Genomic DNA, 17,457 nt, shown 5'->3' on the forward strand with positions numbered 1-17,457 from the left:
AGCTCATTTAAAATGCCCGTATATCCCAGTACAAAAGGGCACAAAGAACTTCCTTGGTTCCAGTGGCATAGCTTCAACAGGAAGGAGGGATTGTCCACCTAGTTCTTCTATATCCTGTCATTCTCCCTGAAAAAGCAAAATATAAAGGAAGAGTCTAGAGGAAGGCAGTGAAACTAGGTCACTTGCTTCCCAAGTGCATGTTTGTAATCAAAAGTTACTACTAAATGGACCGGACAACACCAACCCTGTTTTCTCTTTTCCCCTGTTTCCTGACTACAACATAGATTCCATATTTTTATCAAACCTGATATTATTCAAGTGTTTTGGCTATACTTAGAAAATATTTATCAGGGCTTTACCGAAAGCATAGAAAGAAAGGCTAAAGCCACTTAGGGCTGACAGTGCTAGAATTCCCTGTTGAGACAGCATCAGGCTAAATTCTGAGCTCAAAACTATGTAAAGCGTAAAGCTTGTTTGAACATATTGTGAGATCAAAGGCAGGCTCAAAAGCAGGGTCTGTGAATCTTGATTGTGCTGTTAGAAGCTTCAGTTTCACCTAATAGCCACATCACGTGGTCAAGACTCTCCTCATGATCTGGCCAATGAAACCCACAACGTTTCTTGAGAACTTTATGTGTATAAATTAATTAAACATTTTGGTCCATATGTGTAACAAGAGCACTTTCTCCTCATGGATCAAAAAAAGTAATTGGTAAGAACAAAATAAAAATGTCTAAAAATTGCTTTTGATTTTTCTTGTTATTCCATCTTAGATTCTAATAAACTGGTACACACCAAGTGTTAATGCAGACCTGTAAATTGTAGAGTATCTTCAACTAATCTTGTTTTAGTCCATACATTCCAGTGTCATAGTTTATATGAATGTTCCAAGGTCATGTTAACATTTTACAAAAATTTGTTTTGTAGACTGCAGTGATGATCAATTTCGTTGCAATACAGGAAAATGCCTAAATTATACCTTTGTTTGTGATGGATATGATGACTGTGGAGACCTTAGTGATGAACAAAACTGTGGTAAATGAAAGTTTTATGCTTTTCTAAAGTCTTTAAGATAGCAGTATCTCCTAAGCCAGCAATCTTTTTTCCTTAAACTACTAAAAGAATAATATATCCTGTTGTTACTCTTTTTTGGCAAAGTAAAAACAGCTCACAAATTCTATATGCAATTTGAAAATGTTTAAAGGAAGGTTATGAGTTAGTCCAAACTTTGAAGGTAGTGGTATTTTAAAGAAATATTCTGATTTGCAATTGGTTTTAAACTAATTCAAGATGTTATGGATACTTTCTTGCTAACTTGGCTGAATTTAACTCAGATTAAACCAAATCATGAGAGGCTACACACTGGTGATGCCAGCTGTTTTATAACTGAATTATTTTTACATAAGCTTCATAGTGAACTTGTATGTTTTGATGGTCAAAATCTGTTTCTTTCAAATTCTGTTTTCAATCAACTTTGATGTTATGCCTCCTTATTTTTGTCTTTCTACCTACACTTAACTTTCATAGGAAAAAATGAGGTTTTGCCATAAAAAAGAATGACCTTCACATTGGAATATTGGAAAACTTTGAAAGCCTTATTTTTTCTAACTTCTGCTCCTGGTACTACACATGATAAAAATTCAGTACTCTAAAATAATTCTTTAAAAGTTAAAATATTATTTCTCACTTCTCTCTTGCTTTTCTAAGGAAAGCACAGAAAATTTCAAAACTAGAAATCAAGGCACACTTTTTTCTGAGATTTGTTTTATGTTTCTTCTCCAAATTAAATATATTCTAATATCTTTCACTGATTTATGTCAATTTTGGTTGTGTTGTTTTTTTTTTCATAAACTGACTTTGACTAAAGACTTTTCTAAACATTAATCTGACTCCTGCTATTCCTATCTTGAGATAGTGTTTTCTATATAAAATTTAAGATCTAATTTTTTGTACAGGCTATAAGTGGGTTTCATAGCAGATTTGGCAGACTGGACTATGTCTATACTCCCTGTTTATTTTGGTGTAAAGTCAGCCTGCTTAATGGAATGCTTTTCTTGATTTGTGGAAGTATTCAGGTAGAAAGAGTAAGATGAACATTGGAATAGTTTCTTTATAGATCATGCTTATGGAAAATTGTGAGTGCATGCAAAAAACATAGTTTCTGATTAAGTACCAAATATGGCAGCTGAGAAACTTTTTTTTTTAACTTCTTATTAAAAGTTTAAATGTAGGGAATGATTTTACATGATGGCAAATGAAAATGTTGGCTAACTGAAAATCACTCCTTGAGATGGGAAGCCAGAAGATCTTTTAATCTGTTAAACAAGATTCTAAGATTTGTTAATTTGCAAATGGAAACAACAGTGCACCTGAGCAAAGGAGTGCATTATTATCTATATAGGCAATAGAATTCAGAACATATGTAACTACCATCTGCAGGTACAGAAAATCTTATTGTGAGTTACTAATGCAAAATGGCTTATTTGTAAGAATGAATAGCTCATAGGCATAGCACAAGTGATCAATAATATAAATTACAGAAATGGTAATTTATAACCTTTTTTTTTTTCCCCTCGAATTTGCATTTTATTTAGATTGTAATCAGGTGACGCATCATCAGTGTGGAGATGGGAGATGTATAACAGCTGACTGGGTATGTGACGGTGACCATGACTGTGTAGACAAATCAGATGAAATCAATTGCTGTAAGTCCCCTTAATCTGTAAATTAGTTTTTTCTTTCTTTAAAAGTAAAAATCAAAATATAAGATAAGTAGTATACTTACTTATTACACATAGGGCAAAATGATAAGATTATTTGATTTCAGAAGTTTGCACTTGACAAATGTCCCTTCTGGTAGATAGCTGCAGCAAATTAAACATTTGTTGCCATTGTTGAGAAGTACCAGCATTGCCTTGTCTTTCAGCTTCTTGTTAATTACAGAATTAGCTTTTTCTTAATTGTAATGTTCTCATTAAAAAGTAATGAATGAACATATATAACCTCTTAAACTGTAGGCATTCTGAATTTGTGACAGCTTCCTAATGTGTCTGTATGTGACCTATCACACCTTGCCAGTTTGGACTTCTGTCTCATCCAATGATGATGGTGTATTATCTGCAAAACTACACTAGAATGTTGCTGAGGTTGCAAAACCAAGCCTTGGGGAATTAGCCATATGTTTTAATGTGATTAAGGTTCTCCTAAGACATATGCTTCTGCTGCTTTGATTCTTGCTGCTGTTCAGTGCTTGACCTTGTAATGGCTATCCTACAATTTCCCCTGAAATCTAGGAACGTAATGTGAATAAAGGAATGTCACCTTTTCTTTGCCCACTTACTTACAATTTTTATATGAGTAAAAGTTATTGGTTTGGGTTTTTTTCATGGAAAAGCTTAACCTTCATTTCAGCCTGTTGCTAATACCTGACATATATAGTTTCAGTCCCTGTAATTAAAGATCAGCACAGCTGTAGGCTATTGAAAACATAGCCTACCTATGATGAAAAGTGTCTAGTGACCTTCAGTGCTAAGCAGTGTTATCAGCTCCTCCTAAAATAACTTCAAGATGATGTTCAAAAATAATTCGGACCTTCATTAACCTAAGTTGATCAGAATATTGTCCTTTTTTCTCTCTAGCATGTCATAGTCAGGGTCTGGTGGAATGCAGAAATGGGCAGTGCATTCCTAGTGCATTCCAGTGTGATGGAGATAATGACTGTAAAGATGGAAGTGATGAAGAAAACTGCAGTGAAAGTAAGGATATCCCTCATTTTAATCATACTGCTGTAGGACTGCTTTGTTTTGAAGTGCCTTTAGCTAAAGCTGTCCGACACTTTACCTTCTTTGCCTTTCAAATAACACTTGCTAAGGCTGGTTAGTGTCTGCTTTCACACAGGAAGTTGTAAGCAGAGTTTTATTAGTCCTTAAAAATATAAGAAGTTAAAGAAATGGAGGTGATATTTAGCATAGTATTTGGTTATCTGACACAATCAGCTGTTACTTGAGATAAATTATTACATGTTCACATTGTCTGCAGCAATTAGAAGCTCCTGTCACAGGAATTGGTGTCATTTGAGGAGGAATTTTCTCATTAAAATCCTTTTTTTCATCAGAGCTTGGGAATCAGAGAAGGGATGTTTTCATAAATAAACTAGTGATTTAGTGTGAGTAAGGGAAAATACATGAGAATGCAAGTTTTCACAGTGACTTAATAGCTGTTTCATGATGGATTATATGAAAGAAAAGGAAACCAGGCAGTTTCTTGAGCCCTGGAACATGGTTTCCCAAAGACCTCTGTCCTGTGGTACATGTTGGCACTTAGAAAGAAATATTGCCATGTTTGATAGTTTCAGCATTTAAAGGTATTTTTCGTGTGTAATTAGTTCTCTTGTTTCTGGTAAGGTATAGCTTCAGATTGCAGCCTTTAAACTGCAAAGGTTTTAATTACAGAAGTTTTCCTTGTTGTTACATTTATTCTTCAATGTGCAAAAACCTCTGTCTAATATTTTGCAATATTGTGTAGAACAAAATTTTTCCTTTACGCAACTATACACTGAGAATATGTAGGCAGAATTTGGACTTCATTTGGATTGTTGCTCTTTAGTTCCTTGCGAAGTCCATGTAAAAGCAAGTCAGAATTCTTGTTTGTAACTTTTTTTATTTCTTACGTATGTTATTGATTTCAATCAATTTCAGAAAATGCAATAGGGTGTAATACAAAGGCTTCTCTGCTTTACACATCAAGCAATCTGGATTTGCCTAGCAGAGGCAGTGAAATTAGGTCTGAAGTGAGCTGGAGTATTGGTTTTGTTACAAAATGCTAAATATGTGAAATCAGCATAGAAATTTGAGGTCAAGATGTAGCGACTTGTCACTTGCTCATATGAAGATACAGGGACCCTGTGTAATAGTACCAGTATGTACATATAGGGGTTACAAATGACCATTGCTTCATCTATATCATGAGAAAAATGATCTCCTTCTCTACATAACTTAAGGAAGTGTAAAGTATGGCACCTATTAATATTACTAATGTCATTTATTTTGTGACAACATAGATGTACTCACAGCTGGTTCTGTGATCCCTTCAAAAGACAGGGTAGAGTGTGTTTATAGAAATTTAGCATTGACTGTGCTGGGGTCAAAAGAACCTACACTGTAGGAGAGGGGTTTTTAAAGTGCTGAGAAACTTCCACTGTGGGATAAGAAGGAGGTGGAGTAAACTTTAAAAATTAATTTTAATCTGAAGATTTGTGATAGCTTTAGAAGTCAAAAGGTTTTCTCTACCTTTTAAGTTCCATTTTGCTATCAGATGCACCTGTAAAAAAGAGACAGTCAATTCCTACAGCAAAGGTAAGTACCTCCATTGCTTCAGCAATGTGTAATATGTATGAAGGGAAGTAAATCCACATAATTATGAATAAATATGACTACATCATCAGTTCTTTGGGACAAGGTTATTGTCAAGGTCATTGAAACAAGATGTTTCTTCACTATCTTCTCTATGCCCAATATAAGGATGCTGTGACTGAATGATTAATGTTCATGGACAGTAGTGCAATGCAGACACTAAGCAATAGTTGCAATAAACCATTTTTAACAAGACGATATGATAAAATACGAACTGTTCAGTCTCTGTGTACAGAATAGTAAATTAAATGACTGATTTTGCAAAAGTCATATGGAGGAGAGAATTTAACAGTTTGGAAAGGAGCTGTCACCACTATGAGATAGAGAGAAGTCCAGGGATTTGTCAGAGGAACTGATTACCCAGGTAATGTGCTCAGAAACTTTTTGATGAAGTGCTGGGTTTAGTTATTCTGAGTTCCATCTTTAGGACCATAGCCTTTTGGGGTTTCTTTTGTTGTTTGTGTTTTAACCAGCCAAAGAAGGACAATAACAACCTTTCTTCAGGGTGGTTTTTATTTTCTGCTAAAACTATTGTAAAACAAGAAGCAGATCAACTGAATGACACTGAAGAATAATTCCCAGAGAGTATTCTCTTTCAGCTAGGACCTATTGTTTCCTTTGAAATCTGTTTTGCATGACTTTTCATACTCTGCCAGAGGATCACGGTAGATGGCTTTCAGAGGTCCATATCTCTCATTCAGAAACTGGGATGTAAATTCTTATATTAAACATAGCGGTAAAGAAAAGTGACACCTGCTCACTTTTCCTTACAACACTTCCTTACTGCACTTGAAATGCTGTAGGTTACTTATTCAGCTATGTAAAGGAAATACTTGTAAGGTAAACTCTGTATTTTCTCATCACTACACTCCAGTCATTTTTATTACCCTGGTAAATAATTAGAATAGTAAATTTCTGTTTTCCTCAGGTCAAACCCTCTGTCAGGAGGGAGACCAGAGATGTACTTCCTGTCCTGATCCCTGTGGAACTTCTCTCTGTGAGATGAGAAACAGCCAGACAAACTGCAGTAAGTGGGTCACATGCTTCATACTGTCACTGTTTTAGTGTTTGAGTGTAATGACGATTCAGGGTAGGACACAGTAAGTAATACTCTAATTTACTATCTAATGCACGTGTGTAATGATTTAGTATTGAAAAGGGCAAAGTTGAAAAGAAAAGTTTCATCATGACTTGTGATTATCGATGTACTAAGAGATACTCATAACATTTGACATTGAGATATTTTCCCTTCTGTGAATTTTTGATACATGGGTGCTAACAGTTGCACTTTTTCTTAACATTTAATGATATTCACTGTTTACATAAGGTAAGCAACATAGTGTAAGTGTAAAGCGGAAGCTACTGCTTTATTAATTATAAATTATTATTAATACATATTCTTATACAGAATATAAGAAAACATGGTACTGGGTTTAGAAGTCTGGAGAACTTTTAGCCCTTTTATGAAAGAATAGTTTTGATATTCAAATCGGCAAAACTAGTTATTCTTCTGACCAAGACACATTGTAGAGGATCAGAGTCTTCAACACTGCATATCATCATTTCTATGTCATGTACTACACTGCACCATGCAAGCCTCCTGTGTCCACTGTACACTTGCTTCCAAGTAGCTCTCTCTCTCACTTGTGCAATGCAGCACTGTGAATAGGTACTCAAAAGAAGTACAGTTGGCTAGGTTTTAAAACTGGGGCAGAACTGTATTCAGAATTAATTAAGACTTGATGATGTGTTGATACAGTCACATCAATTCAGGCCACCTTGGCACATGGGCAGGCTTGCCTTCACTTACATGTGAATGTGTAGACATATCCTATGATCGCTTTGTGCTGAGCAGTTATCTCTGGAAGGTATGGTTTGTTACTATATGGTAGCTTGTTTGTATAATGTTATTCCATTTAGGCTGGAATGAATATGGGAAGGTCAACTAGTCCAGACTCCACAATCTGTCCAAAGTTGAGACTGTCACTCACAAGTGTTTGAGACAGGCACCATTCATGCTGGGGCCTCTAGATGCTGCTAAAGTAAAGATACTTGAGCATATATGCTTTACATGTGTTTCTATCAATGCTTCTCCTAACTTTGAACTGGGACAATCCCAAGTACCATGTTTAGCATTAGAAGGATGTTAATTCACACCTTCGGTCAACCAGTCCAAACTCCTGATCAAAGCAATGCCAATTAGGTCACATGGACCGTGACCTTGTGCAGCTGAGTTTTGAGTATCTCCAAGGACAGAGATTCCACAGTCTTTCTGGGAGACCTGTTGCAGTGCTAGACCACTCTCATGGTAAAAACCTTTTTTACATTTGTGTAACTGGAATTCTCTGTGTTACTTGTGTCTCATCCTATCCATGCACATTTCTAAAAGTCTAGCTCTGTCTGCCTTACACCTTCCCATTAGGTAATTGTTAACAGCAGTAAGATCTCCCCTTAGCCTTCCTCTTTGATGCCTGAACAAACCTTCTTTTCCCAACTTACCTGTAGATCATGTGAGCCAGTCCCCTAACCTGCTTGGTGGCCCTCCACTGACCTCATTCCAGTATGTCAATGTCTTTTGTGAGTTGGGGAGCCAAAAAGCAGGACACAATACCCCAGATATGCACCAGTGCTGTGTAAAAGGGAATGAAGCCAGTCATCTTGTCAGAAACAGCAATCTGATTAATCAGGCATGATTTTTCTATGATAAATCTGTGCTGGCTGTTCCCAGTCACCTCTTTTTCTTCATGTGTGGGCATGTCTTCCAAAAGGAGCTGATCTATAATCTTCCTGGGCACTGAGGATTGACTGACTGGACTGTAGTCCCCTGGATCCTCCTTCCTGCTGTTCCTAAAGATGGATGTGATGTTTGCCTTTCTCGAGTCATCAGGTTGCTGTGACCTTTTGAAGGTGATACAAAGCAGCCTTCCAATGACATTCCTCCATGGAAATTGAGGCAGAAAAGACATTGACTACCATGGTCTTCTCCATGTCCCTGGTCACTAGTTCTCCTGACACACTGAGCAGCAGACCCATGTTTTTCTTACATTTCCTTTTGCTACCAATGTACTTAAAAGAGCCCTCCTTCTTGCCCTTTAAATTGCTCAGTAGTTTCAACTCTAGCTGAGCTTTGGCTTTTGTAACTCCATTTTTGTGTGCTCGGAAAATATCTCTACGTTCCAGTTAAGTGCTTTATCCCCTCTTCTGTGTATTTCTTTTTTGTGTTTGAGCTTGGTCAAAAGATCCATGTTCAGCCAAGGTGGCCTTATGCCACACTTGCTTGGCTTGCTTTGAATTGGAATGGACTCTTCCTGTGCTTTGAGGAGGCTCTCCTTTAAGACCAACTTGCTGTCCAAGCAGATATCAATGTGATTTAAACTCTCACAAGTACCAGGGCCTGCAATCATGAGGCGTCTTCCAGCTTTCTGAAGAAAGGTTCATCTACCTCCTTTTATTGCTAAGGTGTTCTGCAACAGATGCCTACTATGTACATCACCTAGGTCTGTTTCCTAATCCATATCTACAACCAAACTATTCAGGTGAGAAGGAGCCTTCTAAGGTGATTGCAGTAGTAGGTGTTGGTTTTTTCACTTGTCTGTTGTGAACCAAACCATCATTCTCCCCAAGAAATATTTAGAGAAGTTATGAAGTGGGAAGGAAGGTGTCCATGTAACACAAAACTAGTAACAATCCACTTCATTTTTAAAAAACTTTTAATAAAATTTAAATTTAAAAAATAATTTAATATTTTGGGGGTTGAAATCTCAGATAACTTCACTGAATTATCTCGGTCATTTTCTCCTCTGTGCCTTGCAATTAATGGTCAGGTATCATCTCCCATGAGAGGTTGACCCCCTCCTGGTGAAAAGGAAGCAATATATTTTGAGCTACATACACTAATCAAGGAGAAATCAAACATGAGCTATTGCAACAGATCAAATGACTTTGGTTGTTGACCACATCTGAAGTTCCTGCTGAAATCCCTTGGAACTGTAGGTACCTGGCATCTCCAAAGAAAACAGTTCTCCAAGTAATCTTTTCTTGCCTTGAGATTTGAAGGTCACATTTTCCTGATGTTTTAAGGTCAGAATACATGAGTATTGATTGAGATATAATTACAGACTTGAAGAACTCTACTCTAGCTAGTCACAAGTTTAAATGTGTGTGATAAGATCGATTCTCTGTGGGCTGGAGGCTCATGGGAGTGAAGGGTGTTTAGTCCTAGATTTCTCTGCCTGCAAGAGAAGCAGCAGCTTTAGCAGCCTGTGTCTCTAAGAACTGGTGTTACTTCTCAGTTTCTTCATTTGAAGATTCAGCTTTTTTCTTTAAGCGTTACTGACTTTGCCACAAAACTGCGGTTTACCCAGGAACGGGGGCTTCCATATTTCTATCTGCTGTTTCAAAGCTTCTTTATTCATAATGCTTCCAAAACTCAACAGGCATTACACTAAACCCTGGTTTGTATTTTTAAAACTGTAGCAACTTTACTTCTACTCAGGTCAAAAAAAGATAGTATTTTGTAATTTTATTTATTTTTAAGTACTTATAACTTAAACTGCTTAGTAAAGAACACATGGAATGTATCTGATATATCGTGACAGGACCAACACGGGACTCACAGCTGATGGCTGTATAGTCACCAGTCATGCATAAGACAGGTCATCTGTTTGGCAGGCAAACAAGGCATCATCATCAGCCTTACCCAACAAAAACTACGTAAATTCCCACAGTAGCCTCTGGGTCTTATATACTCAGGGAGCAGTTCTCTCTTAAGCAAATTCCCTTTCATAAACAGCAACTACAGTCCTGTAAAAGGCAACAGTCTTTCAAGCAATGTGACTGCAATTCGGTCTTTCTTACAATAAGAGAGAGCCGAAAGTGTACTTTTCTTGGACTCATCTTCCTTGTAGATAAATCAGTATGAGACTTTCTGTGGTCCAAAGCAGTTTGTCCTGTAGTCCAAAATCTTTTCCTGATCAACGCAAAGTTTTGTAGCCCATTGTATGTATGGACAGCAATTTTGGAAAATGGTTGAGTGGCTAGGACTATGTTGAGTGAAAAACATTTTTTGACGTGATATTTGAGTTCTAAATCAGTGTTCCTATTCTATGTCATGAGAAACCCAAAAGCTTTTTAGTGAAGCTGTTTCCTCATCATATTATGGAAAACAGTCTATAATTCTCAACAGGAGTAACACATAATCTGAATTAGACTTCTGGATCATCTCTCTTTCTCCCTTTCTGGTCCAGTGAATATTTAATTGTTTATACACAATGGAACAGCAAGACAATTTGGGAGAGATTTTTCTTGCATAACATCTGGAAAAACTATTGTCTGTCTTTTTTTTTATGTTGTTTTCACTGTTCCTATTTTGACCAGAGTTACTTTGTCTTTGGTAAGAGATGAAAATTCCTGTGGAAGATTTCAGTTTTGACAATGCAGTATCTTCTGGCCCAAATAACTCTTTGATTGGAAAATTCCAAAGCATAGGCCACACTTAGCAATATTGAATATGACGTTCTCCATGTGTGATAATGTCTGATCAGTTTAGGTTGGCATTATAATGCAATTACAACATACATAGGCTAAATATCTGAAAGAAGAGTGTAAAGAAGACGGAGATGTTTTGGTGCTCAGTGACAGGACCAGAGGCAGTGGGCACAAACTGAAACACAGGAGGCTCCCTCTGAACACCAGAAAACACTTTTTTTACTGTGAGGGTGGCTGAACACAGGTTGGCCAGAAGGGTTGTGGAGACTTCATCCTTGGAGACAGACAGAAGCTGTCTGGGCATGGTTGTGCACAACCTGCTCTAGGTGGCCCTGCTTGACCAAGGGGGTTGGACCAGAGGTCCCTTTCAACCTCAACCTTTCTGTGATTCTGTGAAATATCCCATTCACTTCTGTTACAATGTTGGAACTAATTCCTGTATAGTAGGTAGAGCAAGTTCATAACATACATGAAGATATTAAACCCAGGCGTAATCTGTTTGTGGCTTTTGTTTTGTTGGTTGGGGTTTTTTGTTTTGGTTTGGTTTTTTTTGGTTTTGTGGATTTTTTAGGATAAAAATGCAATGAATTTAATTCCTTGTTCCCCACTTATTAGGTTGTACGTACATATGCTATAAACAAGGGAGCAGTAAGATCTCTTAAACTGTAGGACAGACGTAGGAAGGAAAGATTAACATTTTGGGTTACTTTAATTCAGTCAGATGTTCCCCTGGAATGTATTTTCTGTTCATTACTCTGCTTGTGGATTGTAGGGAATTTGGTGTGAGAGTCAAATTTATTCTGTTCCAACCTACGACGTTTTTGCATATAATGTGACAGAAGTTTTCTAAACGCAGTGTGAAAACTGTAATCGTATTGAAAGCATGTGAAGAGCTATCCTATGGGGCATTTCAGTGGACTAGATTTTCTTCTGGAATTCACCTAAACCCCTATAAATATGAGGCATAATAAAAGAAAATTATATATGTGCTTTTCTACCCTTTAGTGTTGAATAGTTGTTATACAAACATAACATTCTACATATTTGTGCGTTCATTTACTTGGGTTTCATTGTGAAATACTGATGAACATGTAATACTCTGTACACATCAAGATGATGTTTACTGGGGAAAAATCAAAAGACAAAACCAAAGTAATCTGGGCACCTGGGGCTGAAGTGTGGGAGGACAAGGGAGAGTTCATTATGAGGAAAAGGAAATGTGAGGAGGATTGTTGAAGTCTTTGAACCTCGTATGCCCCTGGGACTAAGTGATTTGAGCCAACAGTAATAGTTCAGTATTGGCAGTATGCAGGGATTTTGCAGAGCAGAAAAGCTATAGGTAAAATGTTCTTTGTGATCCTCAGATTAGAGGTAAATACTAAAAGAGCTTATAACAGGGAATGCCTGTCCAAGAAAGACTGACCTGCTCTGCTGATCAGCTGGATAATTGACTGTTGGATCTTCTTTCAACTTCCTCGCAAAGATCCAGCTATAGGATCACACAGTTGCCACACTGTGCTGGCAACACACTAGTAACTGGCTGGTGGAGAGCATTAGTTGTGTTAAGATACATTTGGTTCCAGAATCATAGAATGATAGAATGGTTTGGGTTGGAGGGGACCTTAAAGACCATCTAGTTCCAACCCCTTTGCCATGGGCAAGGACACCTTCCACTAAACCAGGTTGCTCAAAGCCCCATCCAACTTGGCCTTTGACACTTCCAGGGCGGAGACAGACACAGCTTCTCTGGGCAACATATTCCGGTGTCTCACCACCCTCACAGTGAAGAAATCTCCCCTCTTTCTGTTTGAAACTGTTACCCCTCGTCCTATCACTACCCTCCCTGAGAAAGAGTTCCTCCCCACCTTTCCTGTAGGCTCCTTTGAAGTACTGGAAGGCCGCTAGAAGGTCCCCCTAGAGCCTTCTGTTGTCCAGGCTGAACAAACCCAACTCTCTCAGCCTGTCCTCACAGGGGAGGTGCTCCAGCCTCCTGATATGCAAGTGTTTTGATAACAAATGACTTCTGAACAGTACACTTTTTCATGGAAAACTTTCTCATATTTCAAAAGTAGGTAAAACTAAATAATTTCACATTGGTCTCAGTGCTAAATAAAAAAACTGAATTTCAGTCTGAATGTAAGTGAAACTGTTGTTTTCTTTTGTCGTGGAAAATTGAAAAATAAATACTTCTGACTACCAATTTGGGAAGAAATATAAAAGCTGTACAATTTTTTAAATCCAAAATACTTGGTCAGTTCAATATGTGTTGTGATAAACCCCCTAGAAGCTGGATGATTTTTGTCTATAGCTATAGCCTGTGTAAATATGGACTTGTAGCTGTTGCATTTATTTTGCTCTTATTTATTATTCTCTTTATTATCAATTATGTTTATCTGAATTCAATTATTAGTGTGTAGACTGTCTCTTACTCAGTGTCTGTGCAACACATAATCTAATTTTCCCCATTCTTCCTTCAAATCTTGGGATACAAAAAGTAAAATAAAATAAAAAAATCCTGCCTTCTGTTTTCTATACAGAGAAGTTGTGCAGTCTCTGTCATTAGAGATTTTTCAAGACCCGACTGAACTAAGCCTTGAGAAACCTGGTCAGTCCTCGGAGCGGACCAAGCTTTGAGCAGGATGTTGGACTAGAGACCTCCTGAGATCCTTTCCAACCCAAAGTATCCTATGATCCCAGTTGTCCTCCTTTTGACAATTGCCCTGCCAGTATGAGGTGTGTTACGGTAGCATAGTACACCAGTAGGAAGTGTGTTGCTGTACAGTACAGGAGCTCTTGAAAATCGTCAGAAACTTGATTTGAAAAGAATAAATCTGTTTTTAAAGAATGGTTTATTGTACCATGTTAAAGTCAAGATGTTACTCGGGAAGTTAATGCATATTGGTAAGGGAATATAAGTCTCTGAATAGATTATTATATAGGTGGAGGTCAAACCCACCTTTCTTTACTGGTATGAATAGGCTTATATGGAGTCTTGAGCTCTGAAACTTCTAGTTGCTTAGGTCTGAGAAGAAATCCCCTGACTGATAAATTTGTTAAATACTTATGTAATTATTTCTTCTGTATTTCAGTTAATCCCACACCATTTGTCTTTCTTTTTTTGTTTTCTTTCTGTGAAAGGTCAGTGTGAACCAATTACTCTGGAACTCTGTATGAACTTGCCTTACAACTATACTTATTACCCAAACTACCTTGGCCACAGGACACAGAAGGAAGCCTCTATCAGCTGGGAGTCTTCTCTTTTCCCAGCCTTGGTTCAGACCAACTGTTACAAGTACCTTATGTTTTTTGCCTGTACAATCCTAGTGCCAAAATGTGACCCCCATACAAATCAGCGGATCCCACCTTGCAGGTACTATGCTATACTTCATTTAATTCTTTACTGACATTGTCTGTCATTTTAGCCTTTCCCAATTTTCTGTTTCCATTGAAATTGCCAGAAATCTTGCTTTGAGATTCCATAGCAAAAGGCAGAAAACCATATCTTATAAGATTGTTAAATGCAGTTTGTTACATGTATGTGATTAGTATCTGAAGTAATCAAAACAAGGAGAGGAATAGTAGTTCAATAATTTTCAAAATTTATATACTGAATAGAATAGACTGTTTCAGTTGGAAGAGACCTACAGTGATCACCTAGTCTGACAGCTGACCAAGTTAGCGTATGGTGTTAAGGGCGTTGTCCCAATGCCTCTTAAATACTGACAGGCTTGGGGCATCGACCACCTCTCAAGAAAGCCTGTTCCAGAGTTTGACCACCCTCCTTGTAAAGAAATGCTTCCTAACGTCCAGTCTAAACCTCCCCTGGTGCAGCTTTGAACCATTCCCATGCATCCTATCACTGAATACCAGGGAGAAGAGATCAGCACCTCCCTCTTCATGTCTCCTCCTCAGGAAGTTGTAGAGAGCCTTCTTTTCTCCAATCTAAACAAGCCCAAAGTCCTTAGCTGCTCCTCATAGGACATTCCTTCCAGCCCTTTTGCCAGCTTTGTTGCCCTCCCCTGGAGGGCATTCAAGGACCTTCACATCCTTCTTAAATTGTGAGGCCTGGAACTGCACACGGTACTCCAGGTGAGGCCACACCAATGTGGGATACAGCAGGATAATCCCCTCTTTTGACTACCTGGTTGTGCTGTATTTGATGCATCCCAGGGTGTGGTTTGCCCTCTTGGCTCCCAGGGCACACTGCTGCTTCTTATTGAGCCTACTGTTGACCAGCACCCCCAGATCCCTTTCTGTAGGGCTCCTCTCCAGCTACTCCTCTCCCAGTTTATACTTGTGCCTGGAATTACTCCATCCTAGGTGCAAGATCTGGCATTTGGACTTGTTAAATTTCACCCCGTTAATCATAGCCCAGTGCTCCAATCTATCTAGATCTCTCTGCCAGGCCTCTTGTCCCTCCAGAGAGTCAACAGCACCTCCCAGTCTGGTATCTTCAGCAAACTTACTAAAGGTGCATTCAATTCCTGCATCCAGATTGTTGATAATACATTGAACAGGACTGGCCCTAGAATTGAACCCTGGGGAACATCACTGGTGACTGGTCGCCAGCTGGATGTCACCCCATTCACTACAACCCTTTGAGCTCTGCCCTTCAGCCAGTGCTTCACCCAGTGCAACATGAACATCCTCACCCCACAGTTGAATAACTTGTCCAGAAGGATGCTGTGAGCTTTGTATGAAGCATTTTCCATTTCTGTGTGTTTGATTAGAATTGCAGCAATTATAGAATCAATTAAATTTGGAACATTAATGTTTGTAATAGTTCTTTGTGTTGGTATATCACTTTATCTATGCAAAGCCCTAGCCAAATACTGTTAAGAAAAACTGAGATTTTAATGCATGCTTACCTTTCTAAATTAGAGGAGTGACATATCATTCTGAATTACAGACTAACTTAGGCTTTCTACTTGTCAGATTAACTTTTCTACCATCCTCAACAGTTTAATATCACTGTACTTCTCAGGGTTATGCCTGTATCTGTTCAAAAGAGACTATGTTCTGTAAATATTATGGCTTTGGTAGCAGCAGTTGATGCGGGTTAGGAGAGCTAATAAACCTGATCAGCAGGTAGAGCTCTTTGAGCTAGTGACTGCTGGAGCCTTCTCATGCTGTATTTCTGTCTCTCTTATTGGGCCTACCCTGACAGTATTGATCGATTAACATCTACTGTATTGGAGAAAAGTGCATTGAAAATTGAAATACATGTCCTAAGATTTCCTGCCACATGACATTGTTGACAAATAGATAATGCTTCTTTGTCTACTGATGTGCTTCTTAGTGCAGGTTAAAAGTGAGTCACAGGGAAATTTACTAAAATATTGCATAATTCTCACATACAGACCTAACAGGAAAGTTTGAGTATTGCATATGGGGTTGCTGTGAAGTTAGTGGTTTGTGCAAGCTCTGTTTCAGGCTTGCTTGTTTGACAATTGAGTCTTTTTTTCTTGTTTTCCTTTTTTTTCTTTTTTTTTTTTTGAGAAAGCAGTATAATAAATAAAAATTGAGCTAACTTATTCTAGTGTCAAGGGACAAAAGTTAAATTATAGCCTCTTTGCTTCGGCAACTACGTATCTAACTAGCAGATTTTAAGAAGTATCATAATACAGTTGAATAATCTTCGAATTTAAGGTATTAAACAGATGAAGAGGAACTTGTAGAAACCGTAGTATAATTTAATTTGAAGGGGACCTCTGGAATTCATCTGGTCTAATTTCCTACTCAAAGCAGGGTAACATCATGTTTAGATGAGATTGAATATACAACATAAAATTTAAAGTCCTAAGATTCAAAGCTGTACTTTATAACTGTTTTCAGGATTTGCTCTTATGTTAGATCACAAGTAGAGAGTGATTTTTATCAGGAAGGGATCCCTTGGAAAGTCCCACTGAGATCTGTGGTATTTGCTTTACAATAATGTTTTAGGAAGAATTTCAGACACAGATATAACGTAAAAATGTAAAAATATTTTAGAAATGAAAACACTTGTAGCCTCATACCAGTAAACCCTTGAGTTAATTGAGAAATGTAGCAGAAAAAAAATTAAATACATTTGATACATCAATGTAAATATAAATCTACTTAACTACAGTTTGAAGCTCCTACAAGGCGGAATGTTATGTTCCGAGCACAGAAACTTTATTCTGAGAATCTGCTGCTGCCTTTGCAAAATAACTGTGCTCTTGTTCAAAGATATCAGTGATTAGTTGAGCTTAACATGACATATGTATTGCTTTACCTCTCTTTTCATGTAAATGTGAAATGGAGTTCAGCTAATGCCTTTTTTCAGTGTTAAGTTTTTCACGTCAAAGTACACTTTCTGACCCTGAATTGCAAATTCATGTTATAATTCTGCACTTATAAAATGTACTTCCCAGACACGTATTAGATTTTTTAATACCAGCACACTGATCTGTTCTTTTCATTCTAGGTGGTATAACCAAACAATTTTAATTCTACTTCCTCTTTATAAAACATCTGTCCCTGCTTTGCAAGGCTTTTCATTGTCTTTTTGTTATTAGTTTGGCTGTCATGCTTTATT

General features: G+C 37.7%; 1 protein-coding gene across 1 annotated transcript in view; it reads left to right on the forward strand.

Annotated features, from left to right (window-relative positions):
• Positions 1-17,457, forward strand: part of CORIN (corin, serine peptidase) — a 156,427-nt gene that overhangs the window by 99,500 nt on the left and 39,470 nt on the right. The window contains exons 7-11 of the mRNA XM_086464230.1: positions 928-1,035; positions 2,595-2,705; positions 3,639-3,755; positions 6,340-6,438; positions 14,037-14,268. Coding sequence (XP_086320356.1) covers positions 928-1,035; positions 2,595-2,705; positions 3,639-3,755; positions 6,340-6,438; positions 14,037-14,268 — 667 coding nt within the window. The remainder of the gene's footprint in view (positions 1-927; positions 1,036-2,594; positions 2,706-3,638; positions 3,756-6,339; positions 6,439-14,036; positions 14,269-17,457) is intronic.

Source organism: Leptosomus discolor, chromosome 4 (genome assembly GCF_034619465.1).
Source record: "Leptosomus discolor isolate bLepDis1 chromosome 4, bLepDis1.hap2, whole genome shotgun sequence".
Classification (NCBI taxonomy): Eukaryota; Metazoa; Chordata; class Aves; order Leptosomiformes; family Leptosomidae; genus Leptosomus; species Leptosomus discolor.